Genomic DNA, 26670 nt, shown 5'->3' on the forward strand with positions numbered 1-26670 from the left:
GTCACCTTCCAATGCAAGGGTTATGGGTTCAATCCCTGGTCAGGGAGCTAAAGATTTCCCACATGCCTGGCAGCCAAAAAGCCATAATATAAAACAGAAGCAGAACTGTAATGAATTCAATATATAGACTTTAAAAATGTGAAAGTGTGCAAGTTGCTCACTCGTATCCGACTCTTTGCAACCCCATGGACTCTACAGTCATGGAATTCTCCAGGCCAGAACACTGGAGTGGGTAGTCATTCCCTTCTCTGGGGGATCGTCCCAACCCAGGGATCGAACCCAAGTCTCCCGTATTGCAGGTAAGCCACAATGGGAGCCCGAGTTTAAAAATGGTCCACATTGAAAAATCCTTAAAAAAAAGAAAAAAAGAATGAGATTCTAATTAACATTTAGGACTAGATCCTAAGTAGATCTTTTAAATTTATACAAAACAGTATTCCAGGGTGTCTTAAACCACTCACTTTAATCTTCTAATTTCATGTCAAACCAAAGTGGTAAACAATCTTTTCCCCAAGTTGCTTCCTCTCTCATGACCACCACTGACGCAGACATCAACTGGGAGAGGCCTCCCAGGATTAGTCAGTGTGCGTTATACGTAACTTGGCAGCTACTTGTAAACTCCAAAGAGAGTAAATCAAATATCAGGGACCGATTGGGAAGCTGAATTGCTTCCTCTTTTCCAGTTTCTCACAAAACTGTTTGAATTCAGCTTCCCCTCTCCCTAACAGCGGCCACTTCGGACGGAAGTCTATTCTCTCAGACTAGCTTCTATTTAGGAAAAATGGCTTATATTGTTGTTCCCAAGCCTATTAATAACTTAGAAAAAAGTTACACACACTGAATTTTAAACGATACCACAAATCCTTTCCTGGGGTATTTTTGCTGCCTTTCTCTGTGCTTTGAATTCTATCTTTACCCCAAGAATATGAATTCAATAGTAAATTCACAAAGAGTAGTACCATGGAAAAAAACGCACAGGATATATTTCCTATCATTATACCATTAAAGTTACCATAATTCCTCTGGAGATTTTTTTTGGGGGGAGGGGGGAGAATTCTGTCCTTAGGACTTACTTAAAGGGCAAACGTAGTGCTGTATTGAAACATTTGTGTGTGTGTGCTAAATCAATTCAGTCGTGTCTGACTCTTGGCAACCCCACGGACTGTAGCCCACCAGGCTCCTCTGTTTGAGGGATTCTCCAGGCAAGAATACTGGTGTGAGTTGCTATGCCCTCCTCCAGGGAATCTTCCCGACCCAGGGATCAAACCAGTATCTCTTAAGTCTCCTGCACTGGCATGTGGGTTCTTTAGCACTAACTTCATCTGGGAAGCCTGTATAAATATGTTTCACTTCAGTTCAGTTCAGTCGCTCAGTCGTGTCCGACTCTTTGCAACCCCATGAATTGCAGCACGCCAGGTCTCCCTGTCCATCACCAACTCCCGGAGTTCACTCAGACTCACGTCCATCGAGTCAGTGATGCCATCCAGCCATCTCATCCTCTGTCGTCCCCTTCTCCTCCTGCCCCCAATCCCTCCCAGCATCAGAGTCTTTTCCAATGAGTCAACTCTTTGCATGAGGTGGCCAAAGTACTGGAGTTTCAGCTTTAGCATCATTCCTTCTAAAGAACACCCAGGGTTGATCTCCTTTAGAATGGACTGGTTGGATCTCCTTGCAGTGCAGGGGACTCTCAAGAGTCTTCTCCAACATCACAGTTCAAAAGCATCAATTCTTCGGAGCTCAGCTTTCTTCACAATCCAACTCTCGCATCCATACATGACCACTGATCTGAGTTTAAATATTGTGAGATATCTATATATATATATATAGAGAGAGACTTATGCCTTTATGGGTCTTTAACATACGATTGTAGACTATATATGAAATTACACTGAAAAATACTTTATACCTGATCAGCTTTTTCCTATTTTTTTAACTAAAACTAACAACAAAAAGTTCATCAGGGTTGTTTTGAGGAATTATTCTTTAAAATATGAAGTAGCTTTCTATGTCCATGCATAATGCTGCTGCTGCTAAGTCGCTTCAGTCGTATCCGACTCTGTGCGACCCCACAGACGGCAGCCCACCAGGCTCCCCGTCCCTGGGATTCTCCAGGCAATAACACTGGAGTGGGTTGCCATTTCCTTCTCCAATGCATGAAAGTGAAAAGTGAAAGTGAAGTTGCTCAGTCGTATCCGACTCCTAGTGACCCCATGGACTGCAGCCTACCAGGCCCCTCCGTCCATGGGATTTTCCAGGTAAGAGTACTGGAATGGGTTGCCATTACCTTCTCCGGAGGTATTACCTCATGCATTAATAAAAGAATAAAATGAACTTTTATTGATACTTTATAGAGTAGAGACTTTTCATTTTTTTTTTTTTTATAAGCAGTGGTACAGAATTGGATGTGTTAGCCTTTTTCTGGTTAGACTAGTCAACACATTTCTAAGAAAAACTCTCACGAGACACAGACATATATCTCTGGCATACAAACTGTATCCTAGAAAAACCTATATAAAATTCTTGCTTCCTGCTCCTTCCCCAAGTATCAGTTCTGCTCTGCTCTGGAGACTATTCTCCATGTCTTCCAGGTCTGCAGCAGAAGTCATTCTTCTTTTCTCACCATCAACCCTTAACTAGTTGATCCACCCCTAAAGCCTTGCAAAATAAATAGCATGCAATGTAGAGCAATACTTTTTGCAATCCTGCCAGACACAGCCCATTCCTCTGCCTTTACTAATGTCTGTATTTTAATTATATGTAGATTCCTCCTGGTAAAGACTTCTATCTTTCAAAACAGCTTTAGTACTCTCATCTTACAAAGATTCTCCTGACCCCACTCCTCACTCTGGAAAGATTTAATAACTCCCCTTTTTTGGTTTCCCACTGTATGCTGCACAGACTACAATCATACGCCTACCACACTCTACTGCATTCTTTTATTTACATGTTTATTCCCCACTGTAGAAGACTATAAATGCTCCAGTGTCTAAAGTACATCTCATTTATGTCTGCCTTTCGTAGTAAAGAGCTGAATGTTACATATGACATTAAACGCTTGCAAAATGTGAACAATGAAAGGTGGTTTATATATACACAAGGAGATAAATTTAAATTGGGTTTCCACAAAAACTTCAGGAAAGGCCCTTTTCTTTTGGCTACCTAGAGAATAAATATATTTTTTCTGCTGCTCTGACTTAGACTCAAACAAGAGGCAGTAGATAGACCCACCTGCCCTCATTTGACTCCTCTACATTCATACAAGAGCCTTCAATAATTAACCCTGACAAACATTTTCAAAGAGCAATCCCTAATCCTAAGAGTTGCGAGTTGCTCAAGTATGGACGGTTTGTACAACATAAGACCGGGTTTATGGAGTGCCACAAGCACCCAGTGAGTTAACAGCAGTCGTGACCATGACCTGAGCTATGACCATGACCTGAGCTGACAGCGGAACTCTTGCCACTCTGTCTTCCTGGGGTTAATCTCTTAAACGCCTCCGGCCTTTGTACCGCTGTGGAATAAAGAAACTGTGTAAGCAATACCTATACGCCTCTATTTATATAATTTAACATGCTTATATTGCCCTGGTAAAACAAATATTTATTGAACACTTCTCTAGGCAGATTCAAAGAGGCAAAGGAATTTAACCAATACTTTCACATTTTTATCTAAAGATTTCCGAGGTACAAAACCATACTCTGTAAAGGCAAAGGCTCTAATTTTTTAAAAATTTCTGGAGGAACAGAATGGGGTTTTGTGATTGCTATATCAAATTAACCCACTTGTAATACCAGGCATAGAAATGAATGCTTTCCGTTACGCATAGATTCAAAGGCTTTGGGGATGTGGTATCACGTATGTGCAATAAGCTCAGAAACTAACAGTGGTTTCATAATGATTAAAAACATGACCTAAACAAGGCAGGATTGTTCGTTATATCTAGACATATCACAGTGTGTTGGGTTATTTCATCAAAGCCCTAATTTCAACACACTATCCAATGTGACAACCTTGATACTTACATCCTTATTTTTAGTGGCCCATTTTAATTACTTTGGCACTTACAGACACTTATTAGTGAACTATTTATTAGAAGCAGCTATTATAATTGGTTACTATCTCTCCTGAGTGTCTACACTCAACACAAAATGTTATTCCTATGTGATACAGCGATTTTATTACAGAGTACAGAAAAACTTATTCTGTGTATTCCAGTGGTACTTCTCTCATCTCTAACCTTGCTTGTCAATAAGAAGTTAATAAAGCTACTCTGCTTTATGAACCAAATCTCTATCTTAACACGATGTCCACAAGCTCTAGAAACCCTTCAGATTTGCTATCCAACTCATGTACAGAAGCATTTATCCAAATTCAGGAAGCGGGGCTCAAGAAATCTGCCTCTCCCCTGGAGCTCCTCTCCCCCTGAGCTCCTCTCTCCTCTCCCTACCCCATTCTGAACCCTCAGGTCAGCTTCTATGGACTTAAAAAAAAATTATTTTTATTTATTTGGCTGTGCTGTGTCTTATTTGCAGCACATAAGATCTTTGCTCTTCATTATTGATATGGGATCCAGTTCCCCAATCAGGAATAAAACCTGAACCCCCTGCTTTGGGAGCACAGAGTCTTAGCCACCGGACCGCCAGGGAAGTTCCTCTATGGACTTCTGAAGGACGGCAAACCAGGTACCAGAGGCTGTGGAAGCAGCAAGGATTTTCTTGAAGTTCCCAGACAGAAATCAGAATGTGTTTATACATGAAGAAAAGTTACTATTAGAATCCATAATAGTCGGATAAAGAGTTAAAGGGTTTCAGTAGCTGGTTTGGGATCTTAATGTCTCGTTATAACTACTTGTGTGGAAAAACTAATCTTGAATTGAACATACTTAAATTATAAACCAAGACTTATAACGTAATTTTTTTCTAAGTTGTAGCTCACTAGAACATTACAGTTCTTCAAGAACACGAATAATCTATTTTTAAATATTCTGGTTTTTCTTTAAGGGATTGAGAATATGGGAAGTTTATTTTCATGAGAAAATGGCAGTGGGTTACGTTTAAACTGAAGATGTTCAGTAGGAGCAAGACTACAATTTCCTTCCATCTCATTGCTTACTACATTAAATAGTTTTTGTTAGAAATCTAATATGATCCCAAAAGTTTTTTTTATGGCTGCTAGAAACACAGCACAGGGAGTCCTGGTCTAATAGAGTTTATGTTTTAGGAGGCAGGAAGTAGGGAGCGAGGAGAGGAATGAATACAGTAAATGAACAAGAGAATTCAGATACGGATATACGGCATGAAGTACACATAATGATGATGAGATATTGTGGGGTGGGAGGGCCACTCAGGGAGGCTGTTCGGAAGTGACAACGTGTGAGCTGATAATATGTGAATGAAGGATGGATGAATAAATATATGAATGAGCAAAGCAGTAGTGCAGAACTTTCCAGGCTTAGAGATCAACTGGAACCCAGGACCCGGATAAAAAGGAAGTGGCACATTTAATGACCTGAGAAGAGTCCACTGTCCCTGGTGCTGGGTGAACGGGTGGAGATGGGAGGAGATAAGAGCGATCCAGGCAGTTGATGAGCCTCGTGGCCTGTTGGATGCAGGTCAGAAGTTTCTTATTTCCAGTAGGAAGTCACTGAAGGATTTTAGGTGGGAGAGGACTTGAGCTGATTTAGTCTTTAACAGCACTATTCTGGCTGCTAAGAAAAAAATAGATTATAAAGAAAGGGGCCAGAGTAAAGTCGTGGGTAATAAACGTTTCATCATGAAAAAATCTGAACGAACTTTTTGGCCAACCCAATAACTTGGCTGTTACTATAAAAAAGAGATGAGCATGAAAAAGGTAAAGACTGTCAGAAGAGGATACAACTGAGATGTCTTCTGGAAGCAGAGAGATACAATGCATTTAAATCCCCAAATACGGTTAATACTATACATGTTTTTGAAGGGGAATATTCATACCAATAGAACTTTAAAAAATGCAAAAAATGAGAATATCATTTTAGAAGTTGACTTTCACTCGGCTTTGATTTCTGTATTCCAGAGGAGTGAGGGCATATTCTGGGATGAGGTGGGGCTGAGAGGGGAGCTCTGGGATGGCAGCAGAATTTCTCTGTTTCCAGGCCAAACCCACGAAAGCACTTGCACACGCTATCTTCGGAAATGCACTTGGTTGTTGATACGTGGCATGTAAATGTTTCTATTTGGCAGTAACACCCACCCTTAGAACTAACATTCACCTTGACAACTAAAACAGAGTGCCTGAAACCAAATTCCTCTTCATTCCTGGCAGAACACAGAGCCCATGTTCTTGGAAGATGCTCCCAAACCAGACTCTGCCAGAAGGATGGTTCTAAACTCACACGACTCACAACCTGAAAGAAAAGGCTACTTTACTTGGGTAACTGCTGGCCCTCTTATATACCTTTTGGGAATAGTATATAATGTAAAAAAAAGAATAATCTCTTTGCTCAGAAACTTAAAGCTCAGTTAGGCAGATAGACAATTACATATAAGACACTGTTGACAGAGCAAGCAGCTGAAACTCAGGCACAACTTCCTGGGACTTACAGATGTGTATGGAAATGCAGAAACCAATTCGGTGAGGGCCACTCATTGAAAAGATCCACTAAAGGAAGCAAGATGTCAAGAAGCTATAAAGATTAAAGAGATACCTACGAACAAGATCAGTACATGAATAAATGTTAACTATACCTCCATAAAAACTACAAAAATAAAACTGTGGAAGTGGGTGCACAATTCTGTGAATATACTGAAAGCCACTGAATTATACACTTTCAATGGGTGAAATATACGGCATGTGAATTCTATCTTAACAAGGCTATTCTTTTTTTTTTTTCATGTCTGCAGGGGAACATACTATGTGCTGTGAAAGAGGAGGGAAAAGCACCGCTGATGGGTTCTGAGGTGTCCTTTGCGGACAGAGATGGGGCCATGGACCTAGGACAAGTAATGTAACTGTTTGGGGTCTCAGATTTCTCATGTGCAATGCAGAGGCAATCCTAATAATACTGATGGTTCCAGAGAGTGTTTTAAGGACTGCATGGAACCACGCAGATCAAGTGCTTATGGTAGTCCTTAGCAGTACTATATCATTAAATAGTGTTTCTATGTTTAAAAAAAATATGTGTATTCTCAAGAGAAATAAAAACAAAAATAAGCAAATGGGAACTGATCAAACTTACAAGCTTCTGTAGAGCAAAGGAAACCATAAACAAAAGAAAAAAAAAACCTACAGACATGAAAATATCTGCAAATAATGTAACTGAGAAGGGCTTAATTTCCAAAATATACAAACATTCCACAACTCAATATCAAAAAAAAAAAAAAAAAACCCAACTGAAAAAATGGGCAGAAGATCTGAAGACATTTCTCCAAAGGAGATGTACAGATGGCGAGAGGTACATGAAAAGATGCTCATCATTGCTAATCACTAGCAAACAAATCAAAACTACAAAGAGTACTGCCTCACACCAGTCAAGAGGGCCATCATTTAAAAGTCTACAAATAAGAAATCTTGGAGAAGGTGTGAAGAAAAGGGAATCCTCTTAACTGTGGATGGGAGTGTAAACTGGTATAGCCATTATGGAAAACAGTATAGAGGTTCCACAAAAGCCTAAAACTAAAAAATAGAGCTGCCATATGACCAAGCAATCTTACTGCTGGATATACCCAGATAAAACTTCAACTGGAAAAAATACATGCACCCTATGGTCCTTGACTGAGAGATGAATGGGTAAAGAAGATATGGTGTATATATAACACAATGGAATATTACTCAGCCATAAAAAGGAATGAAATAATGACATTTGCAGATTTGCAGCATCATGGATGGATCTAGAGACTATCATACTAAGCAAAGTAAGTCAAAAAGAGGAAGACAAATACCATGTGATATCACTTACATGCAGAATCTACAATACGACACAAACGAACATAGGTATGATACAGAAACAGCCTCAGAGACACAGAACAGACGTGTTGTTGCCAAGGGGAAGTGGGGCTGGGGAAGGGAAGGATTAGGTGTTTGTGATTAGCAGATGCAGTTAGTATATACAGGAAGAATAAATAACAAGGTCCTACTGTATAACACCACCAACGATAGTCCACATCCTGTGATAAACCATAAGGGAAAAGAAAATGAAAAAGAATATATATGTATAGCCAAGTCATTATGCTGTATAGCAGAAACTGCAAATCAACTATACTTCAAGAAAATTTTTTATAAATCCTTATTCCAAATTTCAAATGCACATCCACAAGGTCAAACCAGACACACACATAGCTATTTTTTTTTTCAAATAGGTATCTATCTATTCATCTATCCATCCATCCGTCCATCTGTCTCTCTACAGTTCCTAAGGTTCTAACAATTCAATACAAGCAATAAAGACACAAACACCTAGAAAATACTTAAGATTAGGAGAAAAAAACTCACATTTGAACAATAAAACAAAACACAATTAATACAGTGTCTAGAGATATTGCAGACTAGCATAAAAGCCTTTCTGGGATAATACAGTGAGAGGTGTGGTAACAGGCATGATAGAGCTGATTATATAAAAAGGGTGGGGCTGAAAAAATGGTCACTGCCCCTGCTATTGATTTAAGAAAACCTTCAGCAGAGAAAAGCAGGCTCAGTTGTCCTAGGGGCATTAGGAGCACTGGACTCAGAGAAGAACCCAGTGGGACCCTGCAGTGTGTGACAGCAGGAACTACCTTCCCCTCAGACTTTGTCCCTTGCTTGCCCCCCAGGCCCTGTGCTTCAGGCTTTTTGAATGTGACTGATTATCTTAACAACTCTGCAAGGCATATATTCTTATTATTTTTCCAAAGATTTTTCACTTGCAGCCCTGGGATATTACCCCATTTGTCCCTTCAATTCCAAAAATGGGACTCTTCCTCCTACACTCCATATTTGTTAAAGTTCTTTAGAGCTATCATTAAACATTCATAAAAACATTTTTTTTTCTCAGACGCTGATGTTTCCCTACTTCGGGAAATCAAATGAAGTCTTGTAAAAGTCAAGGATAGTTTATGTTTTTGAGGCTGTAATACAAGATTCCAAACCGGTATTTTCTGGTAAAGTCTGGATTTGCTTCACAATTTTTCCTAGTAACAGAAGCCATGTTGCAAACATGATAATGTCACTGTAGCCTCATTCAGAATATTACTCACTCTTTCTGCAGCTTTGCAGCTTCAGCACTTGGGAAAGTTTGAATTTCCCAGTAGTGTGACCAGGATACTATTTTTGTTTCTTTAGCATCCACTTACTTTCAATTGAGTGAGTTTACAATTGAGCTGAATTTTGAAGGCTTGCTAAAAAAAAAGAGAGCTAGATTTTATTATTAGAAGATTTTTAAGAAAAATATGTGATATTTAAGCAAAATGTATTCTTAGAAATCAAACATAAAATATATTATTTCTTCTGCAATTCAATACTTTGATCAATATTCAAGTTTTCTTCCATTTTAAAGACCAGTATCAACTTAATCCCTTAAAGCACATACCTGTGAAAAGCATAATATTAATATTTTCATTTATATTGAAAGACTGGATTATCAAATTATTTGATAATCACTAGTTACAAATTTTCTTCATGATGGATTACAAGTTCATGCAAAATTCAATAATAATAATGCCAAAAATATAAGGTCATCAAAAAATTTGGATTCAAGAAATGGGGGTGGGGAGCTCAAACTAGACTTTCATCTTCTCCTAGATATAACGTAATTAGGAGGTTAGGCAGGAGAGGAGGGAGTCAACTTGCCTTAGGAGTAAAAAATTTCAAAGTAATCAAAAAGCATAAATAAAAACATGGACCAGAGAGAAATTTACTAATTCCTATCACCGTTCCATCAAACTGCTATAGAAAGTTCTATCTCAGGAAAAGAAAAATACCAATGGGCCCCGGGGCGGTCAGATGGGAGAGAAGGAAACCCTCCCCTTAAAAAGCTGCAAGCTTTTTATATCAGAGGGGCCAGAGCTGTTCCACTTTCTTTGCCCCAAAAGCCCCCTTCTTTCACGGCCGCACTTCCCTCAGGTGTGGCCTGAAACAGCACTTCTATTTCCTTCCATCCTACTGAACTCCCCAGCCTTGTCTTATTATTCATCATCTCTCACCAAGGTTTCCAGTGATCCCGCTCTTGCCAAACTGGAGGACTAATCTCCCACCGATCCTAAATCCTCCCATTTGAAACCTTTTTTCTTCTTTGGCCTCAGAAATTTTAACTGTGCTTTTAGTTAGCTGCTTCTAATGACCCTTCTCATTCCACAGGGCACAAGGTCTTAAACACAGACGTTTTGGAGGCAGACAGACTTGAGTTTGAACTGTTCCAGCTGCCACGTTCTAGCTCTGAAGGTTGAGACAGGTGACTGATTTTCTCTTAGGCCCATTCTTTCTATTTGTGCCCACCTCATCTGGTTGTTATAAGGAATGAATAAAGCAAAACATGTAAATCTCTTTTTGCACAGTTCAGTGCCTTAAAGGCAAGTCCCTGTGACATCAGTTATGCGTATTCTGGAATCAGGTTCTCTCTGCAACCTGTACCAAAGAACTACTTTAGTGTTAACATTTGTCTACATAGCTAACGTTTAAGTCACTAGCTTAAATGTGCTACAGGAACTCCAAATCCCTAATGCCCCAAACTGCATGTGTCCCTCTCCATCTATTAAAACTTTCAGTCTTTTCCATGTAAGTCAAATGACTTAATAGAAAAGGCTCTCTACCTTTTTGGTGATAGAGTAAATCCCATTAATTCATGACTTATGAGGCGGTGTACGTAACAGCTAAAGGCTGCATGCATGCCGTCTTGTCCAACTCTGTGACCCCATGGATTACAGCCCATCACGTTCCTCTGTCCATGGAAGTTTCCAGGCTAGAATACTGGAGTGGGTAGCCAGTTCCTTCTCCAGGGGATCTTTCCAACCCAGGGATTGAACCCACATCTCTTGCATCTCCTGCATTGGCAGGCGAATTATTTTACCACTGAGCCACCTGGGAAGCCCAGGGTTAAAGGCTGCTTGCCTTCCATTTCCAGTTCTTTCATGTATCACTACATGACCTAGAACAAATAACTTAAAACTCTTCCTGCCTCAGTCTCTTCCGTTGTAAAATAGGAAGAGTATTAGTATCAACCTCATTTAATGCTCAGTAGGTACTATATTAATGTTTATTGTTACATTAAATAAGATAAAATTTACAATGTGACTTTTGTACTGATTTAAATATAAAACTGAAACAGTAACACTTTCATAGAGCAAACAAGTTTTTCTTATTTTTGGGAGGGGGGGTTGTTTTGCCAGCAACAGCAGCATAGAGGATCTTAGTTCCCTGACCAGGGATCAAACTCATGCCCCTCTCTTTGGGAGTGCGGAGTCTTAACCCCTGGACCACCAGAGAAGTCCAAAACAGAGTGTTTGTGTTCGTTCAATTCTTTCCTTTGAATTTTCATTGCCAGTGCCACTATCCAAGCTCATGATGCACCATAACCAGATGATGGCAAAACTGCCCACCCTGCCTCTCAAAACTGATCTCCTGAATTCCATTTTCTCCTGCCTGAATCCATTTTCAATCTAATCTCTAATTGCCAGATTAATCCTTTAATGCTGTGCTCTTTTGGACTACTCCATCGCTGTCTCCCATCAGTTTTTACATAATATGCAACCACCTTACCTGTTGCTGGCTTTTCTAGCAGGCCTTTCCTAAGTGGGACTCCCAGGGTCGCTATAGCCTTCGGGTCTTTATTCCTGGTCTTCCCTTGCCTAGAATGTGCCACATCCTGTTTCTTCACATCTCATCCATCTTTTAAACAACCGAGTCTGATTCTACTCACTCCAGGGAGACTTTTCAAGCTGGGGCCCCCACCCACAGCTAACATACAGCTTGGTTCTTACCATAAGGGTCATTTTCAGACTGTTATTTACACGCTTCATGTGTGTATATCTTGCCTGGTATTTCCCGCTGCACAATCTCAACACTGTCATAGGGTAGATGAGATGGAAGCGCGTGAGTTCACAGATGATTGATGATTCTGATGGGGGATGTTCAAATTTTTGTTTTAATTTCACCACTGGATGGCTGAATGGGTATTCATAATCATGAATGTGGTGATATCTTGGCCACATTAATGAGCATACCTAAACTAGAAGTGAATAGTTTAATAAGCTGAACTCAAATGTATATTCATGGCTGTGTGTAGAATGCTCTTTATTCATGTTCACCAAGTCAATGTCTACATAAAGGAAAGATACGGTTAAATACCTGAAAATTTTTTGTACAAAAATAAAAGCCCTACATACTCAATACTATTGAAGTAGGAGTGTTTACAAGCTCTACAGAGGAAAGAAATGGGGGACGGGGCTGGTTATACTTTCCTTCTGGTGATTTATGTCCAAAAACAACACTGAGAAGTTCTGGAAATGTGAAATGCTATGAGAAAGACCAAAATAAAAGCCTGGTCTGCACTCTCAGGCCTACATGAGTTCCTTTGTCTGAGTATCTTAATAACCCTCCTGGGGATCTTCCCAACCCAGAGATGGAACCCAGGTCTCCCACACTGCAGGCGGATTCTTTACCAGCTGAGCCACAAGGGAAGCCCAAGAAATACTGAAGGGGATAGTCTATCCCTCCTCCAGCGGATCTTCCCGACCCAGGAATCGAACTGGCGTCTCCTGCACTGCAGGCGGCTTCTTTACCAACTGAGCTACCAGGGAACCCCCTTAGTAACCCAGGGGGGGAGGAAAAGAAAACCAGAAGGAAACAGAAGCAGAAGTTTCTTCTTCAGGAAGGAAACATTAATGTTTGTCAATGGTTTCAAGGCAATGAGACTTTAAATGATAGCAAAAATTTAATTAGTGGAATTTCTTCAACAAATAATTTTATAGTAAAGAAAACAGGTTAATACTACGGGTTAAGTAATAATAATAACAATAACAGCAACACAGCAGTAGCAGCATCAACAACCAGAATGAAATAATGAAAGTGTTAGTCAGACACACTAAGTCATGCTCGACTCTTTCCAACCCCATGGACTGCAGCCCGCCAGGCTCCTCTGTCCATGCAACTCTCCAGGGAAGAATACTGGAGTGTGGGTTGCCACTCCTTTCTCCAGGGGATCTTCCTGACTCAGGGATATAACCTGGGTCTCCAGCATTGCAGGCAGATTCTTCTCTGATAGAGCTAGCCTAATGCCTCAATAAACAGAAATCAGAAACCTACCCACACTTAATAATTAGTATTTGAATTTTAACAAGATGCCTACATCAAACTTCAGGAAACACTTTCCTACTCCATTTAACATCTGCACTAATATAAGATCATAAATGTTATACTGAATAGTAATATTTGTGCTTCTCAAGCTCCCGGCCTCAAAGCAAGGTTCAATTTTGATTTTTGTACTTAAATTTTTAAATTTCTTTTTTCTTAAATAACAAAAGCAAAAATAACAAAGGATACTCTGCTTAACAAGCTATTGACCAAAACAGATTTAATGAAAAATCTGTTCTGAGTAATGAACATTTTACAACTGCCATCTGACCCTGCTTCAATCCACAAAAACATGCCTATCAGATACATGTTTCCAGATCCTACACACACAATGACCTTCTTGAGCTGACAGTCTCAACACAGCAATGCAAGCTGCCAGGAGAGAAACCAGACCCTGGAGTAGCCACAAGGAACCAGTATTGAAGAGGTCACAGCAAGCATCTGGCTTCTGTCATGTACAGCCAATGATCCTGAGACTCAAAGATGCAGATACTCAAGGCTAAAATAAAATAAACTGCAGTTTAAAGCAGAATTTACTGGCAGGAAGATCTGAGCACGATCCCACCCAGGAAACAAAATGACATGGCAACATGACCTCTCAAAACATTACAGAATGAATGAGAAAACTGTACATATCACTGACAGTGAACTTTTGCTAAATTCCAGAGGACAGTCCTCTGAATTTTAAGGTGATTTCCTGGTCCCTTCTTAAGGAGAAGGCCTATGCAAGCTAAAACTCCTAGACATCAAGCAGCTACCAATAATTCAAATCAAATTTTCAGATATGTGGCATCATCTGAATTCAGAGAGTACTTTTATACACATTTTTTTCTAGACTAATTTGCTTTTCAGCTTCAGAAAAATGTGCTTAAGCCGTGTGTGTGTGTGTGTGTGTGTGTGTGTGTGCGCGCGCGCGTGCGCGTGCTCAGTCGCGTCCGATTCTTTGCAACTCCCTGGACTGTAGCCTGACACGTTCCTCTGTCCATGGAATTTTCCAGGCAAGAATATTGAACTGGGTTGCCATTTCCTACTCCAGAGGATCTTCCTGATCCCGAGATCGAACCCACGTCTCTTGCATTGGCAGGCGGATTCTTTACCACCATGCCACTTGGGAAACCCCCATGCTTAGGCCATGCAAACAAACAAAAACAAATAATCGGGGGGGGGGGAACTCAAACATTTTGCCCTGGTTAAGTTTATTAATCACAGTAAATGCAGTTCTATCTTATCGTCATGTTTTCTATGAGGAAACTTCTGTTCTTTTTTTAGATTTGGAGAACTGCTTTTCCTGACAGAACCCCCAGAACTGAGAACCCTGAACTGCAAACTTGTCCTTTGTCCTAGCTGTTTACCAGCCTTATCAGGGCACACGTGGGCTGGCAATGTGATTCTAAGATAAAAATTTCAAAGATATAATTAGATGTTTTTCCGAGAAATAGCACCCAATGCCATGAAAATGTGTTTGCTCTCTTCTCCTTCAAGCTTGAAGATAATGGTCTCACGATTTCTTGTCCTTCTTTCAGATGAACGAGAAACATTAACTCGGCACTGAAGGAAAAGCACATACTTTAAAAGTAAACAATAATGAAAACTCAGACTGGATCTCAAAACTTCCCTGACACTTCAATAAACAGAGTTTCCTGTAACAACTCACTTCTCAAAGCTTATAACAACATAAATATAACGAAAATAATGTTATGTCCCTGAATTTAACTATAAATGATAAGTGATAGAAAGATATAGTCCAAGCTGAAAAGTAAGTAAAGAAGAAAGTATTGGTTGCTCAGTCATGTCCAACTCTGTGTGACCCCATGGACTGTAGCCCATCAGGCTCCTCTGTCCATGGGATTCTCCAGGCAAGAATACTGGAGTGGGTTGCCAAGACCTTCTCCAGGGGATCTTCCTGACCCAGGGATCGAACCCGAGTCTCCTGCGCTGCAGGCAGATTCTTTACCATCTGAGCCTCCAGGGAGGCCAGGGAAGTCCAAGTTAGTGATGCATAAGCTTTCTCACAGTACCTTTCAGGCTCATGAGCTCAATTCTGAACAAAGGAGATAAAAGAGGAGAAGTAGAAAATCACAAATGCCTATTTTCTAAGCTGCAGTAGAATACTCTTTAGCCCAGTCAAAGAAGTGCTGAGAAAAAAAAGTCTCAAGTTTTCTACCGAAATCCATCTTTCAGTTCAGTTAGGTATGCTCGGTCATGTCCGACTCCTTGTGACCCCACGGACTGTAGGTAACCCACCAGGCTCCTCTGTGCATAGAATTTTCTAGTCAAGAATACCGGACTGGGTTGCCATTTCCTACTCCAAGGAGATCTTCCAGACCCAGGGATCAAATCCACATCTCCTGAATCTCCTACGCTGGCAGGCAGATTCAAATTCCATCTTTGCTAGAGACCAAAAACCAGTTTTGGGGGGAAAAGAAAAATCGTCTACTGCCACCTGCTGGTAATTTATAGTCAGTGGTTCTCAAAGATGCTTGAATGGCATAAATTCCAGATTAAAGCAGAATCTTTTGCCTTGTAAAGCAAGACTATTAGATACAATATATATTTCTAGATTGATATTTCTAGAAGCAGAGACAGACTCACATTCTCTTCCTGCTGACTGACTCCCTCACTTACACACTGTCCTGAGGGGAAGTCAGAGGCCATGACATTTCCATTCTGCCCTTTCCCACAAAAGTCATTCAACTTAGGCCAGAAATAAAGACTAAAACCAAATGGTCTTGGAAACCTGCCTGCAAAAGATTCACAACTCAAACTCTTGAGGCCATCTAGAGAAATTTTATTCTTTTAGCCAAAGAACAACAGGTCAAATTGTATTTTTTTAAGACTTCTCTGCTGCTGCTGCTGCTGCTGCTAAGTCGCTTCAGTCGTGTCCGACTCTGTGCAACCCCATGGACTGCAGCCTACCAGGCTTCTCCGTCCATGGGATTCTCCAAGCAAGAACACTGGAGTGGGTTGCCATTTCCTTCTCCATTAAAACTTCTCTACAAGAATATGAACCTTAAGTTGATAGAAGATCCAAATGAGAGATCTAAGAAAGGACCTGGACCCCCCTACCCCCCCACAACTGGCAAGATTCTATAACTACAGATATAAACATGATTTTAAAATCCATAAAAGAAAAGGCAGGCCCAAGTTCCTACAGTCAGTTCCATTTCTATTTTTGGAGAATCTAAGAAATTTTCAAAGGCTTAGCTAAAAGGTTTTAAGGGAGAAAATTATTCTCTTTATTTTAGAGAGTATATTTAAAAATCAAAGTAGATGGGCAAAACATTTTGAGGAAAGAGAACTTTCTATCAAAAACCTATCAACAATCCTCCTGCCAAAAATAAACTACGGACATTATTTTTTAGTTATTCCATGTCACAAGTCAAACAGTGCGGGGTTTTCATGCCACACTGTTTTATCTCTTCTAAAAATATAGTGAAAAACATGGATTTGACTAACCACTTTCTCCAAAATTAATGTTAAGTGCAATGTGAATCAGAAGGCAACATCCCAAGATATAAATCCTGAGTCTTCTTTTTCACATCCCTAGACATGAGCAAATTTGTCTGCTAGGACACTGAAGAGTTGTCTGTAATTCTATGGTTCTATAATTAAGACTTGTACAAACTCTACTGCCAAAAAATCACCAGAGTGGGTGGTGAATACAGCCAAGTAAACGCTAATTATGGAAGGCGGGTTTTCTAAGATCTTAAATACAAGAAGCAAAGGCAAGATCAGACAGCTAAGATAGTTACCAAGGCAATATAAATAGCCTCGTCAAACTCAATGTAAGCCCCTCTTTGGTAACAGCTGTTACCTCTCATAGTTCATAGGTACTTTAAAAGCACAATCTGGGATCTTCTACTTAGAATTCAGCAGTTAATTGTCCCCTAAAAAAAGAGCGTTATGAAATGTGCTCATGTCATTTTCACTCCTGGGAGTAAAAAGGCAAGAGAAGGCCAGTGTTCCAAATAATTTTCCATTTTATGTTTCAGCCCCTCTTCTAATAATATTTTCAAAAGTTCTGCCTGGAATTCAATAGAATGCCATTAGCATCTTAAAATGCATGCAAAATCTAAGCATACAGCACAATAAATTTACATAAATCGAATCATGCATACACTAGCGAAGAATCAGGAAACAGCATTTTCTGCACTCTAGAAGTGCACCCACCATCCGAAAAAGAGGAAATTTTATAAAATAGCATTGCCAAGTTCTCTCAATAAGAACACTATATAGTGTATTCTTACAATCCAGAACTGTAATTACAGCCTTCAAGTAGAAGGGATCATGTTTACTTACACTTACGTCTATGCCCAACTCACTGCTAATCAAGAAGCTGCAGGAACTTTTCATTTGAGCTCAGCCCAAATATCACCTCCTCTAGGAAGACTTTCTTAACCTTCACAGAAAACTTAAGTCCTCACGTATCTTCATACACAGTCTGTTTACACTTACCACACTGCATCAGAGTTATCTGTACACACATCTACTGTTTTAGACTGTGAGTACCTTACGGACAGAAAAGGCATTTAATTTCATCTCGATCTGCCTTCTGGGCTTTAAAAACTATACGGTTTAAAATGCATGCTAATGAATGACTCAGTGTTTTTCACATTATTTCTTCTGCCATAGACAGCTTTTCAAAAAAGAAAGTGCTACCAAATTGTGTTCTATAATACTAAATAAAGCAAAATATATTATCCAGATGTCTTAAAAATGTGTATCATTTTAATGCCCTCCATATAAACGATCTGTAACACAGCATATTTTATTCAGATTAAACTAAAATGTGCTAATTTTAATATAAACATTATATATACATTTACAATATATTTACATGTATAAATTGCCAACATGAGCTTCTTAATGAGCAGCAGCTATTTTCTTTGTAAGCGGTGATATTAAGGTAATTGTCTGTAGAAGAGATAAAGGAGCTCAAAAATGTTACACTGCTTAGACCTGATACTCTCATTTGCTCTTACGGGTCTCCTTCCTCATCCTTCTCCACTACAAAACTAAGCAAGCTTATTTCAACTAGGGTGAGATTAAATTTTACTTATACACTCAGCTCAAGGATCACAGAAGAAGAAATGAACATTGCATGAAAGTGGGAAATCCCACGCTCTCCTACCTGTGTGCCTAAGCTGGCTGCCAGCATGTGAGTCAGAAGTCTAGCCGCAAACATGGAATACCTGGCACAGAAGATATGGGAAAGAACAGCCAGGCAGAGACCTGTAGGAACAAAAAAGCCCGCGTGTGGTTTTACCATCCATGAACAAACAGGAGCAGGGTTAAATCTTCAGAGAAGGTAAGCACCGTATCTTTGTGCTTACAATACAAGGTCGCGTAGCACAATATCTCTGGGGACATTCATGTTTCAATTTCAACCCACTCCACTTGACCAGAAATATAAAATCCTCACACTTCTCAATTAAGCCCAAAGGGGAACTTTACATTTCAAATATCAAGTTGTTTACTTCCCTACTAAAAACAAAGCACAAATTAAGCTGATTAATAATTTCATTAAACTTTTGGTTTTCTGTTTCCATCCGCCAAGCATTATGCTTAAGAAAAGAATCAAATTCCAATCTAAATTTTCTAAGAATGGATGCCTTGGCTAAATAGATATATTTGTGGAGGTGAATAGGTGAATTTTTCAGGCATAAAATTGGGATTGATGCTACCAAAACTCAGGTTTGGTAATTACCCCTTTTATCTACTAAGAATAGTTAGGCAATTACAAAAGTGGTGATTATGAATTTTAAAAGCAACCTTACACTCCTGGGTGCCAAAACCAGGAACAAAATGTGTTCTTTCCCACCAAGATGGCTTTTAACCTAAATATCTACATTTCTAAGTGGTGTGAAAAACATTATTCTTATTTTCTTTGAATCTACTTGAACTTCACCTACCTACACTACTTCAAGGGGATAATTAGAATCTCAGGAATAACCCATAAATTTTTTATCTTGCAATTTGTATAAATTTATTTTAATATTAGTTTAAGATTTTGTATGTGGACCATTTTTAAAGTCTTTATTGAATTTGTTACAATATTGCTTATGTTTTGGATTTTGGGCCACGGATACAGGATCTTAGCTCCCCAACTAGGGACTGAACCAACACCCCCTGCACTGGAAGGAGAAGTCTAAACCACTGGACTGCCAGGGAAGTCCCCACTATTTGGTTTTAAATGCATACATATTTTAAAAGATTTCCTGACTTTAAAAAATTTAAATGTGCTGCAGAAAGCAACATATTTGCTTTATCACTTAAGCCTTTTACTCCACTCTCATCCTCTGTAGGGTTATTTTGTCTAGGAAGTACTGACGCATAACAACTGGCTTGTGTATGTTGTTCGGCCCTGTATTTTGCACGCATTATCTCATTCATCAACGCCCCCCCTGGCAAACGGGAGAAGCTGCATTTATTTTGTTTCCTCATTATCTTTTCTGAAGTGATAGAACATACACCACATGCTGGCATAAGTTGACTGGGCAGCTGCAAAATGCCCGCGTGGGGTCTGTGACTACTCGTCAGCACAGAAATGCCTCTCAGAAGTCCTTTCGGGAAAAGCTCTCAGTATGTTTAGGTTTGCAAAAGGTAGACAAAGTTTCACACAGGAAGTGAGGCTCTGCATTAGTCAAGGCTTTCGGCCTAGAAATTTGGCCAAGAGATCTGGAGTAATCCATTTTTTTGGAAGGCTGCCATGAGGCGTTCTGGGACAGGTGTGCAGGTCCTGAGGGTGCCTCCCAAATCCACCCACAAAGGTATACAGTATACCCAGAAACTGCATCTTTGCTTAGACAGCTTATAAACTATTGAAGCTGTTGCTCCAAACTCACTAATGTACATTTTGCATTTCTATGAGGATCAGAGCCACCTTAAACTCAAAGTTCAAGTTGAGTGTGAGAGAGAGAGAGAGTGTGTGTGTGTGTATGTCTGTGTGTGTAATACACTGACTTAAAAGCAGGGCCTTGCAAGTTTCATTTCATATAGGCTGCTTTTCTGTGAGCTTACCATGGTGGATGGTAACGATATGAGGCGAGGGGATTTGTGATGGGCAAAGGAAAAAAACTCCTGAATCAACTGTTTTTTCTAGTTCCCAAAAAGAGCTTATTCACAGCCTTTCCCCCTAACTTGGTAATTCTCCATTATACTCCCATTTCGTGATATAAATTTAGTACACTTAAACTTGACCAGATCAAGAATATTTAATTAAGTCTACTAAGTTTTAATTAAAAATGCTAGCATGACGCCTGGTGGCAGTCCAGGACTCAAAGCCAGGGGCAGGAAAATGGGCTGGATTTTGATAGCCTGTAACTATGTATGATGTTATCTAAGTGCTTGTTTTATTTAGGAAAAAAGGACGCAGCAAAAAAAGCCTCAAGCAGCCTAGCCTCAGCTGACCTTGGGAGAGTTACTGAATACCTTAGATGTAAAGAAATAAATACTTTGGTTACCGAGTTCCTAAAGACTAAGTATTTACCTTTTATTTTCTCATCTGATATTGAAGAGCTATATTTAGCATACAAAATTTAAGTTTACAAGCCAGATTTTTTTAAACTAACAATTATTCTTTGGTTTAAATTTCCTTAATATATAAATTACATAGTACAAAAATTATAATTCTAAAAGGAATTCTAAAAAATAAAGCATAACAATTCCAGGTATTACCTCAAAGTAATCTCTAAATAGTTTCTTAGAGATTGATTCCTTGGCAACTAGGCAGAAAAACAAACATGTAACTAATTGAATAATCTTCATTTACCTTTTTTCCCTAGTACTATGTAAGTTACAGACTTCATTGGAAAAAAAATTTATCAGTTTACTAACAGAAATGACTTTTCTATATGATTAGACAGTAAGAGGGAAGATAAATTACCCTTAACAAAATAACAACATTGATAATCTTTGATTTAGATAAGAAAAACTCTAAAGAACAGCTAGATTCTTTTGTTAGTACCAAAGAGGACCAAAGATCTTGTTATCTATCTATATAATATTTGAATGTCCATATGTGCATAAATACATGCAATGTTTATATATGAACATACATATCTAGCAAACAACTCTTGGTTGGTATCCCTTCAGAATGAGATATACTTTCAAAATAACTAAAGTTTATCCTCCAGAAGTCAAACATTACATTTTTCCCATGAAAATTCCTTTAAAATATTTATAAATTTTATATTGTTTTCTTATGTATCTCTGTCTCCTCTATGCGTGTGTGCTCAGTCACTTCAGTTGTGTCTGATTCTTTGTGAAAAGAAAGAATCAGGCTCCTGTGTCCAGGGGATTCTCCAGGCAAGAATGCCAGAGTGGGCTGCCATGCCCGCCTCCAGGGGATTTTTCTGACTCAGGGATCAAACCCATGTCTCCTGCACTGGCAAGCGGGTTCTTTATCACCAACGCCACCTCTATAGATAAACATAAGAAAAACCAAATGAAAAAAAAAAAAAAAAGAAAAAGAAAAACCAAATGACCGCTAAATTATTAAATCAGATACTCACCTGTTACCTTAGGATTTTCCTATTCCTCCACCTAATGCTGGCTGTAACTATCACCTTCTTAACATTTCTGTTGCTCATCTCTACTAATTCCCAAATTCCTTCAACCCTCCCTTCCACACAATGCCCCTGGATTACAGCTACTAAGCTAAGGATAGGAAAACAAAACTGTCAATCCGGAAAAGTCTACTAGGTTGAACAAAAGTCCATATGCAACATTTGACAGGACACAAGTTCTATGTATTAGAAGGAAGGATTTACTCCAGGGGGAGAGGTTACCAGGAGACCAGCCTTCGGGTAACATGTGAAGTTCAGTAGAATAGCCACACAGGGCCACGTAGATTTTAACTAATTAGAATTAGTAGAATGGAACATTCAGGTCCCAACTGTTCTGGCCACATTTCAAGGGCTTGATAACCAGATGTGGTCAGTAGCCACCACCCTGAAGAGGGCACAACACTTCCATCATCGGAGAAACACTGACTGGAGACGGTGTGTCAGACTGTAAAGGGGCTGTCTATAAAAGGTCACACAACACAGTTCTGGTCAGAGATGTGAGGGGAAACACTCTGGGTGGTTTTCAGCACAGTTTTCATGGCTCTTAAAACAGGATCCAAATAAGCGCTTTTCTCTTGGCAAGCCCAGACATAGCTGTGGGAAGTTCAGAGCTGCCCCAGCCAGCTCAAGACCATGCAGAGGCGAGCTGGAGGAAGTAAAAGGAAAACCTTTGAGGAGAGCAAAACAGAGACATGAGGAGAGGCTGGGCCCCTGATGACGCCACTGAGGTGCTGAACTAATCAATCCTGGAACTAAATCTGCTTATTTAGTATATTTGACTTGTCTTCGGTTACGTGCAGTGTGGGTTATGCTACACAACGCAGCTACGCGTACCTAGCAAGATAAATTCTACATTTTTATGCCATGTCAGAGTTAGATGAAGCTCTCTGACTTCTCTATCACCTGCAGTTACCCCTTCAAACTACTTATTTTTTTTAAACTCTTACACATCTTTCTCTATTCTTCTTGTGAATAACTACCTATTTGATAGAATGAAACTTTTGATATACTCTCCCCATAATGATAATGGCTAACTTAGGACAATGATTACTGTGAATATGAACTTAATATTTTGGGGCGAATGTCACACAGAAATTTAGAAAATATCTCACCTTCAAAAATAATTTGAAAAGAATGGGTGGCATCTAATAAAGTTTTTTTTTCTAGAAAAACTATCAAAATATCAGCTTATAAAATATAAAAGGCACAACTAGAATATTATTACACTATAATGAAAGTGTTAGTAGCTCAGCTGTGTCTGACTCTTTACAATCCCATGGACTGTAGCCTGCCAGGCTCCTCTGTCCATGCGATTCTACAAGCAAGAATACTGGAGTGGGTTGCCATTCCTTTCTCCAGGGCATCTTCCCAACCTGGGGTCAAACCCAGTTTTCCCACATTGCAGGCAGATACTTTACTGTCTGAGCCACCCTGGAAGCCCTTACAGTTTAATAAACCTGAACAAAATAATAAGCATGCTTCAAAGAACTCTGGATTGTGCTGATTTCAGTTCTGTTCAGTTCAGGCGCTCAGTCATGTCCAACTCTTTGCGACCCCATGAATTGCAGCATGCCAGGCCTCCCTGTCCATCACCAGCTCCCGGAGTTCACCCAGACTTACGTCCATTGAGTCAGTGATGCCATCCAGCCATCTCATCCTCTGTCATCGTCCCCTTCTCCTCCTGCCCCCAATCCCTCCCAGCATCAGGGTCTTTTCCAATGAGTCAACTCTTTGCATGAGGCAGCCAAAGTACTGGAGTTTCGGCTTCAGCATCATTCCCTCCAAAGAAGTCCCAGGGCTGATCTCCTTCAGAATGGACTGGTTGGATCTCCTTGCAGTCCAAGGGGCTCTCAAGAGTCTTCTCCAACACCACAGTTCAAAAGCATCAATTCTTCAGCACTCAGCCTTCTTCACAGTCCAACTCTCACATCCATACATGACCACAGGAAAAACCATAGCTTTAACTAGACGAACCTTTGTTGGCAAAGTAATGTCTCTGCTTTTGAATATGCTCTCTAGGTTGGTCATAACTTTCCTTCCAAGGAGTAAGCGCCTTTTAATTTCATGGCTGCAGTCACCATCTGCAGTGATTTTGGAGCCCCCAAAAATAAAGCCTGACACTGTTTCCACTGTTTCCCCATCTATTTCCCATGAAATGATGGGACTGGATGCCATGATCTTCGTTTTCTGAATGTTGAGCTTTAAGCCAACTTTTTCACTTTCCTCTTTCACTTTCATCAAGAGGCTTTTTAGTTCCTCTTCACTTTCTGCCATAAGGGTGGTGTCATCTGCATATTTGAGGTTATTGATATTTCTCCCAGGTGCTGATTTACTTATCCTGTAAACCTAGGTATTTAGCAATTTACAGACAGTTATTTCCTGTTACCTACTTTAAAAAATGACAATGTGTTGGGATTTATATACTTAGTAATCTATACAGTAAATAAAACTATTAGTTATTTAAAAGGGATAGTTTTAGTTTGACTAATGTGTTAAAGGATTTCTCCACCACAGAGAACAAAAAGAAAAAAAAAATGAAACAAATGTGAGATCTGTAGTCTCATCTCAGTTTAAAAGCACTTCAAAATAGGAGACTCTCCTACAAGTACATCAAACATGAATAAGTTCACATACTGATGTTAATGACGAAGTGGATTTTGGAATGTAGGGGTCTCATTAAGCTCATTAGGCCATACTAATTGTACCCAGAATCAAATCAGGATGATTTTAATCCAATGTCTACCTTTGACAGGCCAACGTCAACAGTGATGGGAAGCAGAGCAGGTTTCCTTGACATTATTCTCCAAATAGTAAGAAGCATGCTTAGGTTCCTTAGTAACTATAAGATTATGGCATTATCACCTGAAGTTATAGGTGAGTCCCATAACGTTACACTTATGTGCACAGTCATTTACTTCCCTCTATAGTTTTTAGTTTCAATGGATAACTTCAGTTTAATTCCTTGTAATTTGATAAACTGGTTTACAGTTTTAAAAGTCACAGGTATATATCCTAATCTTTCATCTTTCCAAATTGAGGATTACTCAACTTCTTGGCTTATATCCCCATTACACATACTTGGATCGTTTCAACTGCTCTTCTCTAGTAGAGTAACCAGAACTGTAAACCAGAATTAGAAGAGATACACTGTGACCTATCTTAATTTTTTTTTTATTAAACAATGGTTTAACTCCTATTTGACTGCATGTTGCCACATTTCAAGAAAAGAGTTAGAGTGCTCCCAAATTCAAAGGGATATTTGGTGTGTCCTGACTTAAATGAGAGCATGTGTATGGAAACTATGGAAAAATCTCTCGCCTTGTTTCTGGGGGCCCTCCAAGGAGTGCAATATCAGCCTCCCCAGAAACTGAAACAGAGCACAAAGCTAGAAGCACCTCATGAACCACCAATCCTGCAATCCATGTTACAAAACGTCATGAACAGAGGGGGAGAACACTGATGATTTCAAATATGACTCCAAGTCAGAAATAATAAGGTAGAGACTAATATCTGGGTGTTGGTTTTCAAATATGGTTTGCAAATCCATGTAGCCTTTTTAAGAGTGAGTTGCAAACATATATATTTATTAACAGTTCTCTCAGAAAATATCTTAAAATCCTTCTAGTCTTCTAAAAAAAAATCAAGATAACATTCTCTCTTTAGTTTGTAAAATTCTTTGCTTTGATGTTGAGTATTTAGAACAAGCAAGGGATTTTTGTGGGTCATATTAGCACTCAGAATTAGGTCTCTATGTTTGAGATGATACCTAGATTTTATTTCAGCATTGTACCTTTTGGTTCTATTTCATCAGTCTATGAAATTTCTCTAAATAGATTGCATCAAAATAAAATAGGGTGTTGCCATCTGATTTTGGAAGCTAGAAGAATCTATTAAGCAAGAACCATCATTCTTATGGAAGATGTTATTAAGAATAATAAATTATTAACATCTGCTATTGAATCTAAGGTTTAGAATTAACACACATTAATGAAAATGTATAACTTTATAAAGTGAAACTACAGTGGAAATATTTGAACTAAGATGAAGAATATTAAATTACAGTGGAAAGATTTTAACAACCAGGACAAAGACGAATAATTAATTACATGCTTCTACCTCCACAAAATTTTCCGAATCAATAAAGATTATTAGGGGACAGTTTGCACACTAAGCATTCAATGATAATCACATTTACATACCAAACATCATTAAAGCGGACTGTCTGAGCTAGTATATCTACCACCCTGCTAACACAATTTAAAATCATGTATTTGGGGTGGGGAGACTGAGGTTTTGCCCCACGTCTCACAACTAGGCAATGGCAGGACCAGGATTTGAATACAGGCACAATCACCCTATACCCACTTCTCTGTGTAGCATATTGTTCATAAAAGCAGCTGTAGGGCTGTAAAAGCTGACTCGGGACACAGATTTGGTAAGGGTGGGGACAGAAATATAGTGTAAGGAATTCTCAGACTCCAAATCATAAAGTAAAAACAGCAAATGAGAGTAATTCTATAGCTGTTCAAAGTTTACTTATAGGTAAATTGTTTGACAGACATTAACCCTACTCAAGTTCCTATTCTTGCCAGAAATGAGACCTAGATGTAGAAGGTGAAAGAAAATTTATCTTTTAACATGTGGTTGAATATACTTAAAGCTTCTAGATCAAAAAATACAAATCAATCCATGGGGTAGGTTTATTTTTTAATGAAAATGCAAAATGCTTTATTTATATTATCTCATGCAATCCCGATATCTATTGCAGAATCTGCCTTCTAAATCAACACTACCAACTTTAACTCTT

At 39.2% G+C, this 26670-nt stretch overlaps 1 protein-coding gene across 5 annotated transcripts in view; it reads right to left on the reverse strand.

The window, feature by feature from the left end:
• The window catches only part of ADGRV1 (adhesion G protein-coupled receptor V1), a 543743-nt gene that overhangs the window by 278299 nt on the left and 238774 nt on the right, over window positions 1-26670 (reverse strand). For 4 of the 5 annotated variants that reach the window (XM_044947303.2, XM_025292226.3, XM_044947302.2 and 1 more), the window contains one exon: window positions 18428-18528. In XM_044947303.2, coding sequence (XP_044803238.2) covers window positions 18428-18528 — 101 coding nt within the window. Of the gene's footprint in view, window positions 1-14364; window positions 14845-18427; window positions 18529-26670 lie in introns of those variants that run through there. The other variant, XM_044947305.2, reaches the window with a different exon arrangement.

This window comes from Bubalus bubalis, chromosome 9, assembly GCF_019923935.1.
Source record: "Bubalus bubalis isolate 160015118507 breed Murrah chromosome 9, NDDB_SH_1, whole genome shotgun sequence".
In the NCBI taxonomy this organism is placed as follows: Eukaryota; Metazoa; Chordata; class Mammalia; order Artiodactyla; family Bovidae; genus Bubalus; species Bubalus bubalis.